This window comes from Ambystoma mexicanum, chromosome 1p (assembly GCF_040938575.1).
Source record: "Ambystoma mexicanum isolate Mex_15411 chromosome 1p, UKY_AmexF1_1, whole genome shotgun sequence".
Classification (NCBI taxonomy): Eukaryota; Metazoa; Chordata; class Amphibia; order Caudata; family Ambystomatidae; genus Ambystoma; species Ambystoma mexicanum.
Window position 1 is genome coordinate 658,916,028 of NC_090921.1, and position 27,135 is coordinate 658,943,162.

The 27,135-nt window shown below is 48.1% G+C and overlaps 1 protein-coding gene across 3 annotated transcripts in view; it reads left to right on the forward strand.

The window, feature by feature from the left end:
• Positions 1-27,135, forward strand: part of PRPF3 (pre-mRNA processing factor 3) — a 1,104,158-nt gene that overhangs the window by 218,047 nt on the left and 858,976 nt on the right. For all 3 annotated transcript variants that reach the window (XM_069649724.1, XM_069649725.1, XM_069649726.1), the window contains exon 8: positions 12,035-12,341. In XM_069649724.1, coding sequence (XP_069505825.1) covers positions 12,035-12,341 — 307 coding nt within the window. The remainder of the gene's footprint in view (positions 1-12,034; positions 12,342-27,135) is intronic.

Below are 27,135 nucleotides of genomic sequence, written 5' to 3' on the forward strand. Positions count from 1 at the left end.
ATTCTGAATCAATTCACTACCCTTAATTTTATTTTCTAGGGTTGCAATTTCTTCCTTTTGTTTGTCTGCTTCTTCCACAGATGTGTCTATAATAAGAATCAAGAAATCTCTAGAACATTTATTGCCTACTGCACTGAATTGGCCTTTAAACTTCGGGTTGTCAGTGAAGACACAGGGAACATTTTTAATCTGTAGGCCTTCAGGAATAATGCCAGCTTTTAAATATGCAAGCATCATCTGATCTTACAATGAATATGTCTTCAGTTGACTTCAATGGTAAAATGTGGCAACTACGTTCTTTTACGACCTGCACTACCGATTGGGTGATCTATGGGATTAAATGCCCGTGTGATCTACTATATATTGGAAAAACGACTAGGCCAATTAGGCAACGTATCTGTGAACACAGATCGTGCCTAAAAAATAAGGTGGCCAACAAACCTTTAGTTGCCCATTTTGAACAAAAAAAACAAACACACAGATTTTCTGTGGTTTGTTATTGAAAAAATCGTGAATACTCCTAGAGGGGGCAATAGAGAAAGGAAACTGGCATTGTGTGAACAAAGATGGATTTACACTTTAAAGACTGCCCAACATGGCCTGAACTTATCAGTAGAATGGAACACCCTTCTGTAAAGCCATGATCTCCAATCGGCTGATGGCAAGTTCCTTGTCTATATTAAAACATTGTTTAATAGAAAACACTTCGGTTACTCCCAAAAAATTTTGTGTTGAAAAACACTTTATCCTTTATGAGTATTCTCAATTGTTTTTTCGGCACTGTACAATGTGTTTCGTGCAATGCATCCGGGGAACCGTTAGACAAGTAAACTACCGAAAACACTTGATACTAGAGAACCACCTTCTTGCTCCTGTACCTTTAAGAAATAAGAAAAGAGGATAAAGGATACTGTGTAATAGCACTTGTCGCGTGACTTTAACAATGTCTTTTGATATTAAGGAAACAGAAAAAAACACAGCACTTGATGATATTATTTCCACCCGGATGTGAGTTACATCAAGTAAACACACCGTGAATACTCCTAATGAAGTAACTACTACGTGAGTTGCTGAAGCACTTACGTGATAGGCACGTTTTTCAGATGGCTTCTGAAAAACGCCATGTGATTTGAGTTAGAGCTATATTTAGCAGTCCACCCAGCGGCTCGCTTGTGAATGCAGTCGAAGCAACACGGCGTGACCGTGGACACCGACGGAAGAAGGTAAGCGAATGCCATAAACGTTGCAGGATAATTCTGTCTTTGATCCTGTAAAAAGACAACAGTTGGGCATGCATTTACTGACCACATCGCGCATGCTTTTGTTTTTGTCTTTCCCCTTCTCGTCTTTGACTGAGCACAGATTGATTGCTGTGAGGGGTTTCACGAACCTTCCAAAATGAAGTTTATACCGCTTTGCAATGCCGCGGTTTTTCGAAAATTAAAAGCAAACCCGCGCATCCCTCTAAAACCTACGTGGGCTCTGCTGCATTAGGGTAAGCATACTATGAGGGAAGGTTGTGTCTAAATAGTCTGATGTGGTGGGTTTCTGTGGAAACAATGGAACAATTGCCAGCTCCACTGTTACTATAACAACCTTTATTTAGAAAAGTGGTGGTGACGAAGTTTTTTCGCCGTTTTTTGGTCTTTCCCCAGGACAGCGTAAATGACCTTTGTCTTTTGGCATTCGCTCCCTCCGGATGATTTTGGCAACGCAAGAAGCCGTGTAGCTGTGCCGTGGGATACTTTCTACGAGAGGCCTGTATATTTAATAAATCACGGGCTATATATGGAAAAGGTAAATTCGTATTTTTAGATAACAGTAAGTGGCATCACTACATTTTTTGTGCATGATTTGTAAATAGAACTAGGCATTTGAAATAGAACCAGGCTGATTAAAATATGCATGGTCCATATAATACTCTGGCCCCTTTTTAGGGGCGTTGATAGGTGCTGGTGGTATGTCCCTTACCTGTAGGTCAAAACCAATGCCAATAAGTATGAGCAGAGAGTTAAATAAAAAGCAGATTACAGAGCGCATCCTGGTGGAGTAATTAGATGTGACATCTGGCATTATAAAAAAGTTTACATAAGAGATGGCAAGCCTATGAATTGTCTAGCTGCAACTGTATTTGGAGAAAGACTGTAAGAGTCAGAACATAATTTATTAGTTGTAAATCAAGTAAAGGAGCTGTAGTCTTTGCACAGATCTCTTACATTGCCCTGGTGTGTTAAATAGTTTTTGAAGTGAAGCATGTTTTGTGTTGTTGTAGCCTTAAATAGGTCTATTTAAATGAGGAGTAGTAATAGGCCAAAGTAATACACCTAACAGTAATTGCTAGGTGTTTAGACCTTGTAAATAATTGAACCCATGAAATGAATGTATTTGAGATTGATATGTTGTTTGTGTTTATATTTTTAGATTCAGTTGTTCAAATCTACTGTTGGGGTATAAAGTCTATGTTGACTTAATTTGAAGAAATTCTGTCCTGAAGATGGCCATAGAAAAGAAAGTTTAAAGACACTAGGGATAGTGTCTGGAATAAATTAAAGGCCGAAACATGTCGACAACGATCTAGAATACCCATGCTAATTCAATATGGGATTGTGTTTCACATGAACAAAGTGGTTCGAATGATATGAAACCTTGCTATAAGACCTTGTTGTTGTGTGTATCCCCTTTCTGAGACGTTTGATTGTTGAACAACGTTTTTTTTGGTTTTTTCTTGTGATTCATACCTTTTTAATTCATTGGCAAAGTGCCCTAAAATGTGTCTTATTGTGTGTTTGGCACCTAGTGCCTTTTAATGTTATACAACATGTGCAAATAATAAATTTTTCAATCAAGTCTTTTTTAATAATTATATACATTTTGGGTTTAGGTTTGTAGACAGTAGCCTATATGTGAGGCATCTGTGGTTGATTCAATTGTGGCTTCGTTTTAGAACACTGGGGAATGGAAAGAGGGGTACCAGACTCACTTTCATGTTGCTGTGGAAGGAGACACCTAAGCACTCCAGTAAGCTATTTAAACCACGCCCGATCAGAGCAACGTGCTTCGCGTTATTCTGCAATAGCAGCAGGACGCTCACCGTGTCAGCTCCAGAGAATCTTCGACTTCTGCATCTGGGGAAGAGAAATCTGCAATCTTACCTTTCGAAATACCATCTTCGTCTTCAGCAGCATCTGAAAAGGGAAAAGAACACCAGGTTAGCACGAGATAAAAACCAGCGCAGCACTTACCCAGTCCATCGGTGCATCTCAAGCCACGGGCTGCAGCTTTCCATTTTTCCGGCACCCTGTGGAAGCAAAGACATTGGTTAGTAAACCGCCGTGAAACTTTCCTTACCTGCGCTGCATTCTTCTCGCCTCCGCCGACGCTGCTACTCGCATCTGCAAAACAAAAGGACATCATTAAGAAATACAAACCTCCATCTATACGCACGTGTTTTGGGCAGCGCTCATCTTTCTCACTCCCCGGTGCATTCCTCGACATCCATTTTTCTACCCAGCTGCTTCTGCGACCTGAAAAAGGAAAAGAGACATTAAGAAGTGCTTTTAACTTCGAATGGACATTTTCTACTTACTTGCCTGCAATACCTTCGCCATTCCATCGCTCTCCGGACCTCCATATTCAAGCAACCGGCGTTCGCTAACAACGGCCTAGCTCCAAATCTTCATCCTCTGCAACCAAGAGGCTGGACAATTAACCAGTGAAGTAACTGGCTTCGGCGCCCCTGCACAGACGCAGGATGGAGAGCTCTGCTTTCACCTACATAAGGTGAGCACATTTAGCCTACGAACTACTTGGGAGTACCAGGAAGGGGAGGCAGCTTACCCAGTCAGGCTTATATATCCATATTAACCCCTTGCTCTCATAATTGCAGACACCTCACCCTTCAGATCAAGATCTCAGTGAGGAAAGGGCCTTTCCAGTGTGGCATTCGAGGCCTGCGCGTGACCCTAGAAGACTCCGAGAAACCCCAGCCCAGACCTGCGCCTCCGAGGGATTCAGGTGAGCGTTACAGCTACGCAAGTCTATTTATACGCATGATGACGTCAGCGCCGATACCAAAGCTGTCGAGGGACACCAACTCGGGGGATGTCGACGCGCAGCGACCCTCTACTGAAAAAAAAATTACGAGGCCAGCAAACTGGAAGTAAATCTATCAACATAAGGAATACGTCAGAGGAACATCCAATCGAAAGAACGTTACCAGGTAAGAAGTAACTTGTTCATTTCTGGGAGCTCTGATCTGGACGAAAGACGGCCTAGTCTTCCCCTCCAACGAGAGGGTTCAGAACATGCTTTTTCAGATCCCTCAATATGTAGCCATTCGGGAGGTGACGGTGCAAAAAGCCATGCGTTTGCTAGGAATGATGGCGTTGTGCATATACTTGGTTCCCCACGCGCGGTTGCGCATGCGTCCCATGCAAGAGTGGCTCAACAGCCAGTGGTGTCAGGCCAGCGGACAATGGGAAGATCTGGTAGTTGTCTCGCCAGCCCTCGTTCTCTCTCTGCAGTGGTGGTCGAGAGAAAACCTCTTGAAGGGGAAGACCTTCACCACCCCTGCAGTGGAAGCCACTCTCACGACAGACGCATCTCTCACGGGGTGGGGGGCTCACCTGCTTCAGCAGACTGCACATGGAGTGTGGTCCCCTCAGGTAGCGTCCAACCATATAAATTTACTGGAGCCATTAGCGGTGTTCAAAGCATTAAAGGCCTTTCCTATGCAACTACAAGGGAAGACGGTGCTGATTCTAACAGACAGCACTACAGCCATGTATTACCTAAACAAACGGGGGGCACTCACTCTCCAGGGCTATACAAGCTGTCCCAAAACATTTGGATGTGAGCTCTCAAACACAAGATGTTTGTTGTCCCAAAATGTTCCAGGGAAACTCAATCTTCTGGCAGATGTGCTCAGCAGAGATTTCCCTCTGCCCATAGAATACGAATGGCGTCTGCACAAAGACATTGTGTGGAACGTCTTCGCAGAATGGGGCCTCCCAGAGATCGACCTATTTGCGGCTCAGGAGAACGGCCAATGCCAAGACTACACCTCCAGGTACCAACAGAACCGCTCCAAAACGGTCTCTGCATTAAATGGTCAGGGAAATTTGTCTACGCTTAACCCCCCACCCCCGACTCCCCTTCTCAACAAGATAGTGCACAAGATGTACCAGGAACCAGTTACCATGATACTAGTGGCCCCCATGTGGGCCCGCCAAACCTGGTTCGCTCATCTAATGGAAAAATCCCTCTCACCACCAATAAGACTACCCTGTGTGACCCTACACCCATGCCCTTTAACTCTGAATTTAGCAGCCTGGCTCCTGAGGTCATAGAGTTCCCATTGATTGCTCACCCACACACATTGTGCTTTACCTTTCATCTATCTTCCTCTTTACCTGTGGTGTTCCCCAGGGGTCTAACCTCTCGCTCTGGCTTTTCAACCAATACCCGGCAACTCTCGCCCACTGCATTGCCATTTTCTGCTGAAATTTCCAGTGCAACGCTGATGACACTCAACTCATTTTCAGGCTGCCCTCTGCCACCTCCTCTCCCTCTCTCATCTGATTGCCTAACTGCCATTCAAGATTGGTGTGCCGCCAATGATCTTTGTCTGAATGCCAGCAAGACGGAGATCCTCCTCATCGGCACACCTTCACCATCCTTTCTCCTCACTCTCTGCCCGGCCTCCCTTGGCCGCCCTCCTACCCCCACCTGCGAGGCTAAGAACCTCAGGGTCATCTTTGGCTCCACCCTTTCCTTCTCCGCCCACATCTCGGAGGTCTCTAAAAGTGGAGGTAAAAGGGAGCGTGTACAAAGCAGCTTTGTATGTGGATGACCTCCTCATCACCATAACCCAGGTCGACAAATCCATGACAGCCCTCTGGCAAGAGATTAAAGCATTTGGCAAAGCATCAGGATTCAGGGTGAACTATGTTAAGTCAATAGCGTTGGGCGTAAACATCCCACAAAAGCACAGGGAAGCACTGGCAAGTAGACACCCTGTCACTTGGGTGAAATCTCAGATCAGTTACCTGGGATTCAAGATTCCAAACAGAATTGACAGGACATACCGAATAAACTTCCCACCATTATTCAGAGAACTGAGTAAAGACCTGGATCGCTGGCTCAAGCAAGAAGTCTCATTGCTGGGGAGAGTCGTGGTTCTGAAAATGAACTTGGTTCACCAAGTCATTTATCACTGCCTAGCCCTCCCAACACCCATTTGCAAGAGGGTTCTGCAGAAGCTGGAAACCAAAATGCTGAAGTTTGTCTGGGGTGGAAAAAAGCTGCAAATAACTAAGCGAGTCATGCTTCAGCGAACCGGCTCGGGCGGCACGGACATTGCTAGATAAGGCCTTGCAGCACAGCACTGGCAGGCCTTCACATGGCAGGCCACCACTAATAAACTACACTGGAAAAAAACTCGAAGAGGACTGGAGCCACGCTCTGTTATCAGCACTCTCACACGTCACAATGCCACAGGGCTCCCCTAACTCTGGACCACTGTCCACCACCAGAACCACAGTTGAATGTTGGAGGAAGGCAGCCCGCAGATGAGGCTTCAGAGCACTGTGAGACCCCCAACTCCAATTTGGTGCAATCTGACTTCTTCCTGGGATTGTTTCTGAGCGCATTTGACAAGTGGAAGGAGGGCTAAACAAGGTAGCAGACTCTTTTTGCCAACGGAACCCTACTAACATTTGAAGAGTGTAAAAGGAAATTCCTGGTGCCAGAAACTGAAAGATTCCACTATGCTCAATTTAGGGATTGGCTGTCCCACAGCAGCATAAAAACGCACGGGGGCATCATTAGAATGCACTGTAACAGCAAATGCCCCTAAAGGCAAGATATCAACACTGTATAGATTATTGGACAAAACGGACCCCAACAAAAAGGAAAAATATATGCAAAAATGGGAAAAAGACATTGGGAAAGGAATTGACTCCGGAACAATGGGGTCGAATCTGGACCCGAACGCATAAGAGCTCAAAATGTATCAAAAAACAAAGCAGCGAAATCAAGTGTGCTATAGATGGTACTTAACTCCAGAAATTCTAAACAAGAGCAACCCAGCAATCCCAGCACAGTGTTGGGAGAGGCTGCCCAGACATGGGTACCCTATATCACCTACTATGGTCATGTCCGCAATTGACACGATTCTGGAAAGAAATACTCAAGCAGATCCGGCTAATTACAGGACTGACAATCCCATGTGTCGCGGGGATAGTATTGCTGGGGGACACTGGCGATGGGAAAATCCTGTTATTTGGCCAAATGTCGGACCTCTGCTCTCATCTAATCACAGCGGCAAAGATCTCCATATCCAGACTATGGAAACACCCTGAAGGTCCAGCAATACCCATGTGGTGGACAAAATGTTAAGACACAGTGGTTGCAGAAGAAATCGCAGCCTTCCGCACCGGAAACGCAAGCAGATTCTACAGTGTCTGGGCTCCCTTCCTGGATTATGCGGAACAATTTCCGGGTGTGGCTCAGCAGCGTACCTCCCTCCGCTGGATGGCAAATCACGACTAAAGGGAGGCCCTGCTACCAATGTGCCTTAAGAAAGCCAACAAAATAACAAATCCAGCACAGAGAAGAACCCGGACCCAGCACACTCAATTTCGGCTTGAGCCCTGAAAACACTATAACAAACTATTAATTTATAAATGCCCCAATGTTGATTATCCATGTTCATTTACGATGCTGCTGTGCCCCAACCCTCCACCCTCCTGATCTTATTTTAGTTATGATGTTATAATTTTTTATTTTGCTTATTCTTTTGGTCTGTTTTTACCACATGTTGTTGAAATCTTAATAAAGATATGTTGGAAAAAAAAGTTACTTGGTAACTTTAGATATGTTCTGCCATTCTGAAAAGTATATATAGGATTTGCTTAGATTGAATAAGCTGTGCCTTCTTAAATAGGTATTCTCAAAGTCTTACTTTCCTTAGAAACTGTCTCGCCATTCTAGCAGAAAGTAGGTAGGTTACCAGAGCCTGCTGTTGCCCTTCCTTCCAATCGACCTGGGGACGACCCAGAGCTTGGTGAGACCCACTAGACGCAAGAAGACCTGCATTTTGAGCCATCCCACGCCGTGCTTCAACCTTGCAGGGCTGCAATACCCCAACACCCTGGGACCTCGAGCCATTGTGTGCTGCAGTCTTCTGAATCTTGCTGAAACTTTGTGGGCATCCTGCTGGACCTCCAGGGATGTGAATAGATTCTCAAAAGTCCCTTCACCAGAGTGTTGGCCTTGCAACCGACGAGAATCCGACTGGCGATATTCTGTCTTCTGTGCTCCTGAAAAGGGCACCAATTCCACAGAGCCGCATCCAGCCCGGAGGACAACCTTGCCTAATGCCTTCCCCGTGGTCGTGGCTGCAAAAGTCCTTCCAGTGTCCTGTCTCCTTACTGAAGGAATTGAACGACCAGGTTTTTGGCTGCAGATCCTGAATTTCTGCTGCAAAATAGTCTGTGCTGAGGTACTGTGCAGGCTTGGGTATTTACTTCTTTAAGTCTCGTGTGATTCCTGTGTAGTTTTGGGTGGGGTGTTTACTGTGATTGGGAGGTCCCTTGTCCAGTTCAGAGGCCCACTGCTGGAATCCTCCTAGGGTGTCTTCTGAAGTCCCTGGACCCTCCACTAACTCTAAAGTAAAATACTTTCTTGTTTGAAAAGTCTTCCTCTGGAACTCCGAACTTTTCCTGCAACTGAGCTCTATCTCATCCTGCCTACAGCTGGATCCTAGACCACTAGGGTCCCTCTTCTTCCTCAGAGAACTCATGTACTAGAATTGGGAAGGGCCGGATACCTTACGGGGTCTGCCTTGGAAAGTGAAACAAGTGTTGACAAGTTTACTTACTTGGGAATGAGTTGGTAAGAGTCATTACTTATCTTAAATATGTTCTGCCATTCTGAAAGGTGTATATATAGGCTCTATGTACCTTGAATAATCTGTGTACCTTCTTAAATAAGTATTCTCAAAGTCTTACTTTCCTTAGCAACTGTTCCTACATTCTAACAGAAAGTAGATAAAGGGTTAACTTAATCACCTGAGAATTGGATTCCATCTTCCAAAAAGGAATGCTGCTGGTTTCACTTTACTTTTCCCGTTAGGAGAATTGTAGGAGTGTCCCCAATTGGGTCTTGCTTCCCCTGACTTGCTGTTAGCTTGTCCAGAATAAGTCTGCCAAGGGTATACTTACTTTGTAGGTTGCTGGTAGCTCCTCACAAACGTATATAGAGGTTTTTTTTACCTTGCATAGCTGTGTGCCATCCAAAAATAAGTTAACTTGTTATTGCTTGTCTTAGTGTGTAAACTGAAAAACTGTGATTGAATATTACACCCCAAGGTCCAACTCCTCTAGAATAACTGTTTTCCTGAACCTGAGTTATAGGTTTTTACTGTCCCTGGAACAAGTTTTCCACTATTCTGCAAAGTGTATTATCCAGTTGACTTACTATGTGATTTCTTGCTGAGCGTCATGGGAAAACTGTTAGGGTCTACTACCTTGTATTACTATAAGTAATCCAAAAGTAACTATTGGTTTTGAATTCCCAAGAACTACTGTTAGGTGTTCCAAATTAAGTTATATGCTTTTGTCTGTGTACCTGCAATCATAGTGATGTGTTTTTCTATAATGTGCTTATAAGATCTGTGATCGTACTTGCTTCCCCCAAGATTTATCTGCGCCTACTTGTATTTAAATAAACCATTTATTTTTTTTACAATAAATTGTTTCTTTGGACAATATTTGTATTACAATTTCTTTGTACTGATTGTACAGCCCTCTCCCTCCTAAAATGAGCCTGGCTGCTCTGGCTATGCTACCATTGTCTTGTACCGTCTCGGTTGAATGGTTTTACTAAGCCCTTAGTTGGACTTCAGAAAAACTGTCCTAACAAAGACTAGGGAGATGCAAAAGTGCCCCCATTGCACTGCATTGCAAGATGCTGTGCATCTCACTGATTAGGTCCAACAAGGCTGAAATACGTGCCTGGGGTTGCTGTTGGTACTCTTGTTCATAAGAGAATTGCCAAAGCATTTAGGTGCTGGACTGCTCATGTGGGCGGAACAAAGACTGATATGCAAATGGTAATTTCACTTCTGTGAAAGGTGCAGTGTGGCTGTGGACTCTCGAGTGGGTACCTTCCCAAAGAACAGGTCATGTAGCCGTGTTGGTTCTCACAGGGGTGGGCGCCAGTGTCTATTTTTTTACTGTCATCTTAGGGTTGGACTTGATAAGATTGAGGGAAATGGTTCAGTGGGATTTCTAAAGAGTGCTGCCTATTATCTTTGGATTTGACTACTCAACTGTATTGCGCTGATACTTGATTTATATGCCATTCTAATTCTGCATATTGTGAAACTTCTATAAGGGTTTGTGTGGTAATACCTTACCGTGGGTTTTTCTAATACTTGGTGTGACTAAAGGTTTAGACCAAATCAAAAGGAGGACTATTTTTAGGGTAATGTAACTGTGTATTGCCCAATCTCGTTTTCACACTAATAATAACAGTTATATCGATTTGTAGAGAGTTTTTCAAAGAAAGGCCAATATGCCTAATTGCGCTTTCCGAATAGTCTCTTTTTGCACTTATGGTGTGCTAAAAGACACATGCTCTATCACCTTGGCTTTGGCATGTGTTAACTGCCCCCCAAATGAAGATAAACATTAATTTTATTAGTCGTTTGGATTTGACTAGGAGAACGACTCTAACCTAGTGCAGAAAACGTACCGCACAGTTTTTGTTCGTTCCATTCAGGGTTACCCTGTTATAAGTATCCAGGGACCCTTTCTTTATCTGAAGCGACCTCTACCTCAAGAGAGACCTTCGCTGAAGAAAATTCTTCACAATTTTAACTAATTTGTATCTGCACCTGCCTACCCAGAGAAAACCTAATAAAATTAATGTTTATTTTCATTTGGGGGGCAGTTAACACATGCCAAAGCCAAGGTGCAATTAGGCATATTGGCCTTTCTTTGAAAAACTCTCTACAAATCGATATAACTGTGACTAAAGGCTTAACAGATAACAATTTTATACTTACTTTCTAACATGAATTATTGGTGTTGCTCTGTGTACTCATTGTCACACTAGACCGCTTGCATTTTCCTGAGTTAAGCCTTGACTGCTCAGCTATTTTACCTTGATTGGGTTTTGGCAAAGCTCTCAGTGCCTTCCATGTTCACCATAACAGGATGACCTCTCAAAACTCTCCCACCAGGGCTTATTTTGGAAATCCATCTCGACATCCGGTAAGCCAGTCCAGGACTGTTAGAATCGCAAGAACCCACCCAACTGCCCCGCAAGTGAGCAGCGGAAAAGTATAAAGTACAAACGTACTCAGTGACTTAAGGAACAATATAGCCAAGGTAGAAAAACAATTGGCGGACATCAACATGTGAAAGGAGTGTGCGTCCTGTACATGTAGGATTGGGATAGTGTGACAGGAATGCACCTGTCTACGCCCTGTTTTTTAATTAAAAAAAATGTGGTACTCCGGACCATCCACCCGATAGTGGCCTATGCTAAGCATGTGTTTTTAAGCAGATGCAAGCCGCCGAACAGCGATTAGTGTGTGTACATGTAAGCAAATAGGTGTTATTACTTTATTGGTTATACTGTCCACAACAAAGGGTGGTATAAAAACTGACTTAACTGATATACATAATAAACAAAAAATATATTAATTGAAATAGTTGCTGGGCAAATAGTGACATCTTGTATATCTCCCAACAGACAACTAGCTAGAGCTGTAGTTTTGCAGAAGAACATGCAAAATGGGGCGCTCTCTTTTAGGCAGCTGTGCGGCAATTGAGTAGATGGTCTGCTCTTTTGTCTTTAACGTTGAGTCCCCTGAGAAGACATTGTAAGTATGCATATCTAACTTTGTTATCCTTTGCCACTGTTGTAGAGGCCACTTATAGAGTTGTTCAGTAATTGTTCTTAATTTGACAAATGTTGATCTTTTTGTTTAATGGAAACTTACATGTATTAGTTTTAATTGCAGAAAATTGGATCTAAAAGATCAGTCAAAACCTACTCCCTTGATTCTGGATGACCAAGGACGCACTGTAGATGCCACAGGAAAAGAAATTGAATTGACCCATCGCATGCCAACGCTGAAAGCCAACATCCGGGCTGTGAAGCGGGAGCAGTTTAAGCAGCAACTGAAAGAGAAGCCATCTGATGATTTGGAATCCAACACCTACTTCGATCCCAGAGTCACTATTGCCCCGGCCCAGCGGCAAAAGCGTACCTTTAAATTTCATGACAAGGGCAAGTTTGAGAAAATTGCTCAGAGGTTACGAACAAAGGTAATTCTATTTACCCGTTTGTCTTGTCCAAAGTTGTACTACATCAATTATGAAATGTATTTTCCAGATGGAAACCTTACACAGATTTACAAGCCTCTGAAAAGTATTCTTTAGTGGGAGCGTCGCCACTGGCAAGTTAACCCGGTTAGAGTAGAAGAGGTAATGGGCATGCATGCACATGGACATTTTTTTTTATCCCGAAAATGCATTTCGAGTGGATTGGGTCCTCCGACGTATTCCGTATCTATGACATGTAATCACCACAGCTGTGCTGCTTCGGAAACTTTTTCCTGCGTCGATGACGTCGATGCGCCGTCGTCGAGGGCCTCCTCCGACGTCATCCGATGTGATAAGTAGGACGCACGACGCCCGTAGCCTCAGTTCCGTTTTTTCCGTGAACGTGTTGCTTCGTGATTCTCGGTTCACGCCTCGACTCTTTAGAGTTCTGTTCTTCTCGGTTCTTCGAACCTGTTCGTTTTGTTGGATTCCTTCGTGTGAAGATGTCTTCTACTTCGTCTTCGACCCCGCGTCCGGGTTTCAAGAAGTGCAGGGAGTGTGGGTCCAAGATGTCGATGACGGACTCGCACGACGCCTGCCTCTGGTGCCTCGGGGAGGCCCACGACACGGATGACTATCGACTGCCAGTCGCTCACGTCCAAAGCCTTACGCGAACGTAAGAAGTTGTTGTCGGTAGGTCGGGTGTCCAAGCCCAGGAAGTCAAAGTCTGCGGGGCTTTTGACGGATGATTCGAGGGGTGACTCTCCGCGTCATCGTCGGAAGTCTCGTGGGTCTCGCCACTCCTCAGCCTCTTCGAGGCATTCTCGGAAGCGCCGACACCGGTCGTCTTCCAGGTCCTCTTCGGAGGACTCTGCCCGGCACGTCGCTTACCCCACCAGCCGTGCGACGCCGGAGGAATGGGCTTCCTTTGGGGAGAAAATGCTGGCGATTCTCGAGTCGCAGGGTACTAAGCCGTCCGCGCCCCCGAGTGGGGTCGGTCGTGAGAGGTCGAGAGACACCGCTCGCAAGAGTGGTCGGCACGAGTCACGGGAGAGGTCCCGTTCGGACAAGGAGACTCGTTCTCGCCGTACCCGTTCCAGGTCCCGGTCCTCGACGCGTTCGAGACCGTGTGCACCTGTGAGGTCTTCGAGGAAGACCTCGACGTCTGAGGCGTGGAGGGCGTCGACAGGCTTTCTCGAGGCTCTGGCTCCGAGGAAGTCGTCGAAGCCGTCGACGCTCAGGTCGTCGAGGGACACGCTCAGGGCTCCGGCCTCGAGGGCTGTGTCGACGCCGCCGATGCTGGAGGTGCTGCATCTGACGTCGACGCCGATTTCCTCGACGCCGATCCTCTCGACGCCGATCCTCTCGGCGCCGATGCCGGTTCTCTCGATGCCGACGCCGATTCGCTCGACGCCATCGACGCCTTTCGTGTCGGAGGTACCCCGTGGCTTGGGAGAACCCCCTAGGAAGGCTTTGGTTAAGAGCAAGCACTCTCGGGTGCCTTCTTTTCGCCACCTGGACTATATTTCAGAGGCGGATGAGGATTCTGATGGCCTGGTTCCTAGTCAGGTTCCAGATGAAATTGTCTCGGGCCATAGTCAGTTTGACGATTTGAGACAGTCACTGCATGATGCCAGTGGACTGGACACCTCTCCGGAGGTGGAGTTTTGTAGGCCTGAGCCTGGCTCTCATGCCGATTCCTCGTACCGGCGGCTTATGGCTAGGGTTTCTGAGTACTTGGGATGGTCTGCTCCCCCAGGGGAGTTTGTGCAGGATGATCTGACCAACATCCTTGATGTTGGTCCCCCAACTGATCCGGTACTGCCGTTCCATATGGCTTTACAGAGAAGGGTGGCGGCGGCTTGGACTGCTCCGGAGAGTCTCCCGGCGGTAGGCAGATCCTTGTCGCGAAAATACCGTCCAGCCAGTAGCGACCCCTGCTACTTGACCAGGGACCCCACTCCGGAGAGTTTGGTGGTGCAGGCGGCCACGGCCCCGGCAAAGCAGGCGTCGTACCCTACCATCCCTCCTGATGGGGACGACAAACGTTTTGATGGCTGGGCGAAGAAAGTGTTTTCTTCTGGGGGTATGGCGCTTCAGGCGGCCAACTCCATTTGTGCCTTGTCTCGTTTCACACAGACTCTGTGGAACTGTGTTGCGTTAGCGGCTGAACATATTCCTGAAGGGGACGAACGGGATGGTTTCCTTGCTATGGTCCAGGATGGTAAGGATTCCATGTGTGAGTCCGTTCAGTCGGGTTTGGACTTAGCTGAATGCGTCAGTAGGTCCATGGCGGCGAGCACCGTGATACGCAGGTTTGCGTGGTTGCGGAAGTCGGGGTTTGCTCCTGATGTGCAGTCTCGGCTCCTCAACATGCCCTTTGACGGTGAACACCTTTTTGGCAGCAAGGCTGACGAGAGCCTTGAGAGGTTGCAGACCTCGAAAGATGCAGCGAAGTCGTTGGGCGCTGCAGTTCGCCAGCCTCTGCCTTTTCGTCCTAGGGGACAGCAGTGGAGGGGTGGTTCCTTTCGCTATTACTCGTCCTTCAGTAAAGCTAGAGGAGCTGGCAGTCAGAGGCCAACGCAGGGGTACCAGAGGTGGACGACAGGGTACCCGTGGTGCCAAGGCCGCTCGGGCAGTTGCCTCTTTGCCCTCAGGTAACGCCGTAGCTGCTCCCATTCAGTCATGAGGCCATGTCCCATGGTTCGCTGGTTGGGGGAAGGCTGGCGCAGCATCTTGTAGAGTGGCAAGCCATTACTTCAGATGTGTGGGTTCTGGAGATCATAACCCACGGCTACTGTCTTCCCTTTCGGCACAGGCCTCGCGACAATCCACCGGGGAACCTCTCTTTGCAGAGTCCGGATCCGCTCCTTGCGCAGAAAATTCAAGCCCTGCTGGAGAAAGGCGCCATAGAACTGGTGCCTGTAGCGGAGAGGAACAAGGGATGGTATTCCCCTTATTTTTTGATTTCGAAGAAAGACGGGGGATTGAGACCCATCATGGACTTGCGCGGTTTGAACAAACTCCTCAGGAAGGACAAGTTCAAGATGGTTACTCTCTCGCAAGTCCTCCAGGCCCTTCAGCTTCAGGACTGGTTGGTGTCACTCAACCTCAAGGATGCTTACTTCCATGTGCCGATCCATCCCAAGCACAAGAAGTACCTGAGGTTCGCGGTTGGCGACTCGCACTTTCAGTTTCGGGTCCTGCCGTTCGGATTGACCTCCGCCCCGAGGGTTTTCACCAAGCTCATGGTGGTGGTGGCAGCGCATCTCAGGCAAAGGGGGATTCACGTCTACCCCTACCTGGACGATTGGTTGATCAGGGGGAGCTCTCCCGAGGAAGTCCTGGATCATCTGTCCGTCACCTGCCACTCCCTTCACAGGCTGGGCTTCTCCCTCAATTTAAAGAAGTCCCATTTGATGCCAACACAGCGGCTCCAGTACATCGGAGCAGTGCTCGATACTTCCCTGGGGCAGTGTTTTCCTCCCCAGGTGAGGGCTCTTCACATTCAGCAGATGCCGACAAGTTTCAGCATGCCCAGACGCTCCCAGCGTTCGAGTTCTTGAGGTTGCTTGGCCTCATGGCATCCTGCATTCTTCTGGTGCCAGAGGCTCGCCTGCGGATGAGATCTTTGCAGTGGGCGCTCAAGACGCAATGGTCGCAGTCCTCCGGCAGGATGTCGGACCCGGTTCAGGTGCCGCCCTCGGTCGCCCGGGACCTTCTGTGGTGGGCCGTCGAAGGCAACTTGATGAAGGGGGCTCCATTTTGGCTTCCCTGGCCGGAGGTGACGATCGTGACGGAGGCATCCCTCACGGGTTGGGGAGCTCATGCCAACGGGCTGACAGTCAGCGGTCGTTGGTCTCCTTCGGAGTCCAGACTCCATATCAATCTGTTGGAGCTGAGGGCCGTCAGGCTAGCCCTGAAGGCTTTTCTGCCGACTGTGTGAGGAAAGAGTGTCCTGATCCTGACGGACAACACAGTGGCCATGCACTACCTCAACAAAAAGGGGGGGGCAGGGTCACTTCCTCTGTGCAGGGAGGCAAAGCAGCTCGAGCTCTGGGCCATCCAGCAGGAAGTTTCGTTCTCGGCAGTTCATCTGGCTGGAGACGAAAACGTGACGGCGGACGATCTGAGCAGGCAGAGCACGATCTCTCACGAGTGGGAGTTGGCTCAGGAGATTCTCCTGGAGATCTTCGCCCTTTGGGGGACCCCTCAAGTGGATCTCTTCGCCTCCAGTGTCAACCGGAAGTGCGAAAGGTTTTGCTCGCGGGAATTTCCTCCAAAAGGAGCCTTAGGAGACGCGTTCGTGGTGGAGTGGTCATTCCCGCTGCTGTACGCGTTTCCTCCAGTCCCCGTCATCCCGCAAGTGCTGCGGAGGTTACGGAAGTTCGGTTCCCGGATGATCCTTATTGCTCCGGCGTGGGCTCAGAGGACGTGGTACCTGGGCCTTCTCGACTTGTCCATCTGCCCTCCGCGTCGTCTTCCCTACTGAGACGATCTGCTCTCATGAGAGGGGGGGGTCAGGTTCTCCATCCAGAGGTCAGATCCCTCAACCTTCACGCTTGGCTTCTGAAAGGTTGAGGTATAGGGATTGGGACCTCCCTGAAGACGTGATGAAGGTGTTGCTTTCCGCCCGAAGGCCAGCAACAAAGTCTCTGTACCGTTGCCGTTGGCGTAAGTTCTGCGACTGGTGCAGAGTTCAGAATGTGGATCCTTTTGCATGTGACATCCCCATGGTTCTGTCCTTTTTACTTTCTTTGGCCCACAGGGGCTTGCAAGTGGGTACCATTAAAGGTTACCTGGCGGCGCTGTCCTTCTTTAAGCGCTTGTCTGAAGAGTGTTCTTACTTTAAAATCCCTTTAATTTCACAGTTTCTGAAAGGGCTCACTAATGTGTCCCCTCCGTCACCTTTCCTGGTGCCCGGTTGGGATTTAAACCTTGTTCTTAAGTTTCTTATGGGTGCTCCGTTCGAGCCTTTACATTCTTGCCCTTTGAGGCTGTTAACTCTGAAAACTGTGTTTTTAGTTGCGGTTACTTCCGCTCGCAGAGTGAGTGAGTTACAGGCACTTTCAGTTAAGCCACCCTTCACTGTTTTTTACAAGGACAGGGTTGTCCTTAGAGTTCGTCCTTCTTTTCTTCCGAAGGTAGTGACAGAATTTCATTTGGCCCAGAAGGTTGTTCTTCCGGCATTCTATCCTCCTCCGCATCCTGGTAAGGAAGAGGAGAGGCTCCATAGGCTTGATCCTAGGAGAGCTTTAAGCTTTTATGTTTCACGCATGTCCCGGGTCAGAGTGGACGATCAACTCTTTATTGGTTACGCTGGAAAGCGTTTGGGGCAAGCTGTGACGAAACAGACTTTGTCTCGCTGGATTATTTTGGCCATCTCGGAGTGCTACCGCTTGGCGGGTAAGGACCCACCGGCTGGCTTGCGGGCCTCTACCAGGGGTATGGCTGCGTCTACTGCCCTGCAGAGGGGTGTTCCTATTCGCAACATCTGTGATGCAGCCACCTGGGCTTCAGTACATACATTTGTACGTCACTATTCCCTCGATTCCATCCGAGCACAGGATCTGGCCCTTGGCAAGGCGGTCCTTTGCTCTGCTATTTGATTGGCTATTCTAAATTTTGATTCTAAATTCTTTCCCTCCTCCTTGCTCTGGTACTGCTTTGGGAGTCTGTCATAGATATGGAATACGTCGGAGGACCCAATCCCCTCGAAGAACAAGTTACTTTCTTACCTGGTAACGTTCTTTCGATGGGATGGTCCGACGACGTATTCCATATCGCTCCCACCCTGCCTTCCCCGCTGCAGAATTTCTTTTGCGTTTGCAGCTTACGTTCCGCAAGGCTTTGTGTCTGACTGGCAGTTGACTAGTGTCGCACGTTCTGGGAGGAAAAAACTACAACTGAGGCTACGGGCGTTGTGCGTCCTACTTATCACATCGGATGACGTTGGACGTCGGAGGAGGCCCTCGATGACGGCGCATCGACGTCATCGACGCAGGACGCAGACGCCGAAAAAAGTTTCCGAAGCAGCACAGCTGTGGTGATTACATGTCATAGATATGGAATACATCGTCGGACCATCCCATCGAAAGAACGTTACCAGGTAAGAAAGTAACTTGTTCTTCTGCTTTAGTACTGCCTGAAAACTGGGATTTCTTTTTTAAAGGATGAGTAAATAAACACAATTCTTGGTGTATTTGATGTGGCTAAAATGTCAGCGATGAGTCCTTGTTCGGCAGAAACCTGTGCAGTTCCCTTAGGGACCACTGCAAAAGATTTAGGACTACAGGTGGTTGGCAGTAAACCCAGTCAGTCTTCTCAAGATGAGTTAGGCAGTATAGAGTATACACAATAGGTACAGAGATACAGTAGCACAAGCAAACACTGACCAGACCTTTGGTGTAAAAGTATATAATTATTTATTTAAAGACACTTGTAAATTACACTAGCACAAAGAGAGGTAAATAAATTCAACAGTCACTATTATATTTAAATACAACCCTAATTACTTATTATACCAGTATTAATGAGAAACACCACTTATTTTCAGACAGAGGTGAGCGCTTAACATAAGATGGCACTCTAATAAGTTATTAAAAAAGGGAGGGAAAAAAGCAGAGCTATGAAAGCACACAAATTTCAATACTTTTAAAAGAACCACAGTGAGGCAGGTTAGGCAAAGTCTACTGGAGAGCAGGGAAGTTCAAATGCCAGGCCCACTCTTAGAGAGAGCCAGCGAAATGTGTCCAGGATCACACAGTGGGGTTATGCCCAAAAAGTCTTTGTAAATAGTTCACAAAAAGATTGAGATCAAGTCAGGAAAAGTTAGTTAACAGGTCCCAGGCTAACCCAGGTTAGAAAGTCGAGGATTTACTGTCACCCCGAACTATCTGTCGCAAGGGAAGCCAGGCGGGAAACAGTACCTGAAAGTTAGACGAATGCTCCAGCGGGGGCAGTTGTTCCTGGCAGCGGGTGCAAGTCGGTATTTCGTCCAGAGGAAGAGGAGGTCTCGACGCGGAGGAAAGCTGAAGATCATTGTGCTTCCAGGGAAGAAACCAGCCGCGGAGTTTCCCGAGTACAAGGTACCACTCTTTTCTTCGCAGTAGTGGTAAACCATGGTATTCCGGTTGCCGGGGTGCTTAGCACAGGCAAGGCGGCCACGAGATGGTCCAGGAAGGCGAAAAGACGGGCAAACTGGTTATCCCCACCAGTCAAAGGAAGAAGACTCTCCGGACTGGAGATCTCGTCTGTCGTCGTGAAAAGTGCTGAGACGGTTCTGCAGGGCTCCACTGGTGGTGTCGTTGTTGCAGGTCGACTCGGCTTCTCTCTCCTCGGATGCTTTAGGTCCTGCGCGACTTCTGAAGTTCCAGTCCCCAAAGCCCTGCTTTTATGCAGAAAACCCCCATTCATTCAGACTAGCTGTCACTCAAACACACCACTTGGGCCAATCACACGAGTGCGACTTGAGTTGCCGAGGCAACTCAGTCCAGGGTGCCTAAACCCCCTCCCACACCCCTGTGGTACCCAGACAGAGTGGCACCACTTTTGGAGGCTTCTGTGGAGAAGCCCGCCAAAAAGTGGAACAAAGGGCTCGACTTGGGTTGGAGTCACAGAAGCGAACACAAACGCCATTTTGGAACCAAGTTTCGGCAAAAAATACCAACTGGTAAATTTATATTAATTTATTAAACCGGCGGTATGTTCGAGGCTATTTTAAAAAGTGGTAGCCTCGAACAATGGGGAAAATCCCATAGGGATATATTCGCGCTCGAATATAAAAAATAGTATCCACTGCCACCAGCCAAAACTCGGTCGAGGGGGACTGGACAGTGCCCCCTCGAACAGACCCCCTGGCAATCGAATTGCCCCAACCAGTACGTCCACAAAAGGATGGTTTGTACTGGTTCTGTTCACAATTTGAGACTAGTAAAGCCAATGGTGACTTTACATGCCCTGGAAGACGGTAGTCAGTCCCGGGGTATGGAGTCTGTTTAGGGGTCGCTACGACACCCCTGGGTTACGGCACGGAGGGTGCTGTGTAACCCATATACCAAAAACACATGAAGCCCTATGGGGTAAAGGACCCCATAGCCCACAAAACACATACACAGTCAAAGGAACACCTCAAATCATGTCTAAGAGTGGGAGGAAAAAGAGTTTCACTCTTCGCAGGAGAAAAAAATAAACCCCAAAAATCCAGCAAAGCTGCTAGGGGACTCACTAGGTTTGGGAAATTAGCCTTTACAGAGAATTCTCCCCAACAGTCATTTGATTGTATACTTAACTTCCATAAATGGAAGTGTTGCTGAAATGCACTTTAGCAGGTGACATATTGCATAATCATGTAGGCAATGTGTTGACTTTAACTATTTGAGTATGTTAAAAAGTGGTTCTAGTAAGTAGCTCTGGTCAAATGTATTCAGGTGAATGCTGAATTGCTCAAATGTCCACAGATTCAGATACAGAAACTGGGCTTTCTTTGGGTTAGTTGGGGCGAGTTTGGCCTCACAGGCTTTATAAGGCATGTGAGACAGAGTTTGCAATCTGCCTTGGAGGCCAAAGCAGTACGTTCCAGGCAGCTTGATTAGTTAAGTTAGATTCAAACGTAATGTTATATTACGTTGGGGTAATTGGGAGAGATCTATAACGTTTAATAGCTTGGTCAATTATTTAATCGTGTGGCTTTCTTGAAGACTGTTAAATTTTGAGTTGGGTCCTTGGTAGCTCATATGGCTACCATGGCAGTGGTATTGGAGTGCCCCATAGAGTCCCCCATAGAGTCCCAACCAGAGTATTCCAACCTTGCTCGTTCACCTACATGCTGGTGGGTAGCTTTGTTTTACAAGGCTACCTTGTGATGTAGACATTTTACCACAATGATAGCCTTTTGCTCCCCGAATAGGATCAGAATAGCTCTCTGGTGTGTTGAACATCTTTTAACTTAGAAATTGCCTTGTTAGCCTTGTTGTGGGTTTTTCACTGTGGGAACAGCCTTCTTTGGCCATTTAAGCTCTGAGTGAGAGCCCATTGAGGCAAAGGCTTCCCTTACTGAATGGAACTGGTTTAGACTGGAGGAAGTTCTCCCAGACACGTCAATCCACATTGATTTGTGTGCACCTGCAAAACACTAGTGAGGTTGGCCTATTCCGATTGGGATGCAGCTACATGTTTCAAAGGTGTATGGGATGTGGTTGGTGGGCTGGGTTCTGCCCCAGCTGTGCGAGTGTGTAGTAGGGATGTAACGGTATTACGGTATACCCTTAAAGATACCGTGAACCAATTATTTGAACAATAATAACCGTCATATTGTTTATACCTGTATACCGTTCAAACCGTTAAGTGTGCTTTTCAATCTGATTTGGAAACTGGGACTTTGGGTTGGCTGGCTTTGGTGTTTATATATTTATAATGGATAATGTTTTCTAAACATATGACAATGGGGGATTTCCCAGGTTCTATCATTGAATTTACATATAATAAGACACTGCGAAATTTACTCATCTCTGTGGGTATTCCCTGCTGCCATACCAAAGGGTAACATGTCCATGATTACTGAACACCTTTTGGCCCGGAGGTAAACTAAAGGCTGGAACGTAAAGAGAGTGTGTGTGTGCGCGCGCATGCGCACAAGCGTATACTACCATCAGACTCCCTTGATCTGTGGCATGCAGGTTATCAAGATGGCAACATGTTCATCTTCACCAGTAGCCAGTGGGGGAGCTAAAAGCCTAAATGACCACTTAAGAAAAGCTATTCAGTTTGCTTTGCCAGTCGCAGCAGGGCTCCCCCAACCCTCCTCCTCCTCCTCTCCACACGTGTGTTTGTGTACGGTGGAAGCAAGGGGTGGCATTTCAGTGGGAAGTATGTTGAAAAGCCCAATTCTGGCCCTGAGTGCCTGGTTTTGTTTGTGATGAATAATCTGACAATTTATGACCTTTTAGAAAATATTTGTTAAGATTAGTTAACTCCACCTGCTATACCGCAATAACCATGATATACCGTCATTTGGCAAGAAGGTTATTGTACCGTCATAAAACTAATACCGTGACACCCCTAGTGTGTAGATCTAGAGATATCATTTCTGGGACCTTTGACCTTGTCTGCATTGTTAGTCTTCTCCTTCAATCATCACAGGCTCTGGCTACAGACCACACTGACCGGAACCAGAAATTCTACCAATGTAAAACCCTGGGTTGCAACACACTGATGTACCTTCCACTGGAGGATTTTTGCTTCCACAAGCTGCCTTTACTGCATCTTGTGGGTTTTTGAGCTAGTTCCATTCTTCAGTGCTTGGGGCCGCTATCCAACTTTTCTACTGGGCACTCGAATCCTGACCGTGGCCGGCTTCAAAATCTTTGATCCACTTCGGCATTCTTCCTTCAGAAGGTCTCTTCTTGGTGGAGTTCAGGTCTGAATCTCTTCTGGTTAGGTCCTGTATTGATGCCAGCCTGATGATTGCCTCCTTTGCAGCTTCACCCCAAAATGAACTTTATTATTCTGTACTTTGATCAGCAGCTGCCTTTCAATGGATTGCTTTTCTCCCGCAGATTCCTCATGATAGATGTTCATCTTCAGCATAGCTGTTCGGAAAAAGTTTTGCTGGGGGTGTAGTGGTCCTCGACTCGGCTGCTGGTTGGCAAATGTTTTACCTGGTTCTCAATAGTCTGCTCCAAACGTGACGTTGGGCATCGTATATACACCAAGTTGCTACACCCCACAAATCAGTTCCTTTATTCCGCACACTACATCGGCAACACAACTCAACTTTCCTCAACATTCTTATTGTACTTAGTATCCTTTTTCTTCAAAAACATCAACGCAATGTCATCCCACAGGGTTTCGGGCTTCAAGCGATGCCACGATTGTGAGGCCAACATGTCTGAATGACCCCCATGATGTCTGTGTATGGTGTCTGGGTGCTAGTCACGACACGTAGGCCTCCGCGTCGTGTGCGCAAAGGTGCAGCCAAATCCCTGCATGAGTGGGCCGGGAAACTGGCTTTGGGCCGACCTGTCACCAAGCCCCCGGTGTGGTCGCTCGTCCGGTCCTCGGAGGCCGAGACTGATGAGCCCACCGCTGTCAACGGGATAGACTAACATCGTAAGAAGACCAAAAAGTGGTCCCATTCCAGGAGCCATTCCTCGTCTTCCTCGCGGAAGAAGTGTCACCACTGCCAACGACGCAAGTCCAGCTGGTCGTCGGAACGAGGTAATCCTTCGGTGGGGCCGACCACTCGGGAGGACTGGGAGAGTTTTAAGAGCTCCGTTACAAATGTTTAAGATACAAGCAGATGTAGGTACGGCTCTGGCCCCCGACCAGCAGGCTTTGGTGGCTAAAGCGCCGCTCTGTGCCCCCGACCCCAAGCCAGCCACTCTGTCGACCTCGTCGGCATCGAAAGTGTCTTTGGGTGTTACTCCCATCAGGCATAAGTCGCCAGAAGGACGTAGAGCCGACAGACGTCTCTCGGTTGCCCAATCGTCCCTCAGCGCTGAAAGTACCCTCGGCTTTGAGGTTTACAAGTCCATCCTGAAGCCTCAGGCGCCGACAGTCGGCAATGGTTCCTTCGTGCCACTGTCGAGATACGTTTCTTCGATTCCATGCAGTCCATCTTCGGTGTCAAGGAACACGATGACCTTGAGGACAAAGTCAACCCTGTTTACTCCGGGGCAGGCGGCGTCGATTATTTCAACGACCAAGCCGATTTATTGGCTTTGGGTCAGGATTTGCAGGATACCAGTGGTCTGGATTCTTCTCCAGACTTGGAGTTAAAGCAAAAACACCCATATACCCACACTAGTGTGAAGTTTAGGGAGCTGGTTCACAGGGTAATTGACATCCTGGGATTAAGGGCGTCCTCTGTCCCTCTTCAAAGGTATGATCTCACCAGCATTTTGGACGAGAGTCCCACAGTCAAGAACAGTATGCCTTTCAACCCTGCCATTGCAGACCCTTTAGCCTCCTTATGGCAGCACCTTTGTACCATTTCCCCCTGTGAGTACCAATTTCCCAGGGAAGCATAGGCCACAAGAGGAGATCCTTTTTTCCTTGCCACACATCCTTCTCTGGAGGGGTTGGTGATTCATGCTGCCCTTATTTTCACTAGACCCTCTGCATCCACCTCAAATCTGACTACGGACAGAGAAGGGAAAAAATGTGACGTCCTGGCCAGGAAGGTATTCCCTTCTGTAGCATGGCGCTTTAGGCCACAAACGTGGCGTGTGGTTTCACCAAAAATTGGTTTGTCTTATAGAAAGCCGTACAAGAGGCTGCCGAGTACATCCCTGAGGGTGCCATGCGGGAAGTTTTTTACAGCTGGTGGAGAATGGGAAGGAGATACCCAAACAGTCGTTGCAGATGGGCCTGGACATAGCAGACTGTGTTGGCAGAGCAATGGGGTTCAGCAGTTGTGATGAGACGCCAAGCTCATCTTAAAACTTCTGGCTTCTCCCCAAATGTCCAAAACAGATTGCTGGACATGCCTTTTGAAGGCGATGTGCTTTTTTTGGGCCAAAAGCAGACAAATCCTTAGAAATTCAAGGAGTCGAAATTAGCTGCAAAATCTTTGGGCCTAGGGGCGCAGCCAGCCAAGCCTGCCTTCAACTTTGCCTCCAGGGGCAGGGTCTATAGAAGTTATGTGCCTTATAGCAGGAAGACGCAGCTCCCCCAAGCCATGCAAGTGCAGAGGTGCTTCTTGCGTCCCAGAAGGGGCAGAGGGGCCACTAGAGGCCAACAGCAGAAGTGGCAAGGTCACCCCTGCCCTCTAAACCGCTTTGATTTCCCCTCCCACGATGCACCGGTTGATGGATGGTTGGCAGCACATTGGCCCCAGTGGCAGGAAATAACTTCCAATGCCTGGGCCCTGCAGTTGATCCGGTGGTATTGTCTGCTTTTCCTAAAGAGTCCTCAGGACAGACCTCCACCTACCCCTGATCCAACCGGCACAAGTGCTCCAGGAAGAACTGAGAGCCTTGTTGTGGAAGGGTGCCGTGGAAGAGGTACCTCCCAATCAGATGGTCGGGTTGGTATTCCTGTCACTTCCTGGTGCCCAAGAAGGAAGGGAGGGAGTCTCTGTCCCATCCTGAACCTCAGGGCCTTGAACAAGTTACTGAGGAAGTACAAATTCAGGATGATGACGTTGAAAGAGATTGTCCATGCTCTCGAACTCCAGGACTGGCTGGTGTCCATAGACCTACACGACGCTCGTTTCCATGTGCCGATAGCCCAAAAGCACAGGAATTTCCTAAGGTTCCTCATTGGCGACAAGCACTAATAGTTAAATGTGCTTTGGGTTGACCTCTGCACCGAGGGTCTTCACCAAGTTCATGGCATTGCTCGTGGCTCATTTCAGGAGATCTGGGGTCCATGTAGTTCCGTACCTGGACTGGCTGCTCCGAGGAAAGTCGCAGGGCAAGTCTTGCCTCATCTGGAAGACACCTGCCTACTACTGCACAGTTTATCGGAGTGGTTATAGATTCCCTGGTAAAGGAAGGGATTTCCTCCCAAGGAGGGAGTTGGCAACATCGCCCAGATGGTGCCGTTGTTTCAGAACCATGCCACTCTTCCAGCAGCTTCCTTCCTCCGCCTATTGGGTCTCATGGCCGCCTGTATTTTTCTAGTGCCAGAGGCCAGGCTGCATCTGCCACCCCTCCAACGGCTCCGGAGGGACCCAGTGGCCTCAGTACCTCCTGGATGGATCGCCTTTCGCTGTCCATCCAGGTAGTCTGCGTACTGGGCTGGTGGAACATGCGCAGCAATCTGTCGGGGAACCCTTCTGGCCACCTTGGCCCCAGGTCAGAGTGGTCATGGATGCGTCCCTGAAGGGTTAGGGCGCCCAGTGCAAGGAATTGCAGGCGAGCGGCCTTTGGGCGCCATCCGAAGCTAAGTGGCCTATCAACAGGCTGGAGTTGCAGGCCATCCGGTTAGCCCTGAGGGCCTTTGCACCGTCTCGGAGGGAAGCATTTCCTCGTCCTAACAGACACAGTGCCATGCATTACCTAAACAAACAGTATGGCGTGCACTCTAGCCCACTCTGCACAGAGGCAGTTCCGCTGTGGTTCTGGTTGAGAGAGAACCAGATCTCGGTCTCGGCAGTTCATCTGGCGGGGACCGAGAACACCTTGGTGGATGCTCTGAGCAGGCAGAGCACTCTCACGTGAGTGGGAAGTGTGCCCAGAGGTCCTAGAGGATGTTTTCACTCTCTGGGGTACACCTGCAGTGGATCTGTTCGCTATGGAGTCCCACAGGAAGCCCAAACAGTTTTGCCCACAGGAATTAACAGCCAATGGTGCAGTAGGGGGACGTGTTTCTGGTGGATTGGACTTTCTCTCCACACTACGCCTTACCTCCAATACTCCTACGTCCCGTCCCCTTTCCTCCATACTTATGGGACATCTCTCCGTCCTGTGGGACGGGACGGAGAGATGTTCCAGAAGTATGGAGGAAAGGGGACTATGGAGTAGGAGTAAGGTGGTCACTACGGTGAGTAACCTGGTAATTCCCGTCAATCCTTGGGTTCTCGGGAGGTTGAAGAGATTTCGAGCATCCGTGATCCTGATCGCCCCATATTGGGCGAGGAAAAAATGGTGCTCCCATCTCCTGGATTGGACCATCTGTCCACCTCACCTGTTGCCCCGCGTTCAGATCTCCTCGCCTAGTTGGAAGGCCAGGTACTCCACCCAACTACGGACTCCCTCAACCTACATGCGTTGTTCTTGACAGGATGAGGAATGATGACTGGGACTTCTCAGAGGTGGTGCTTGAGGTACTGCTGGCTGCATGCAGACCTTCT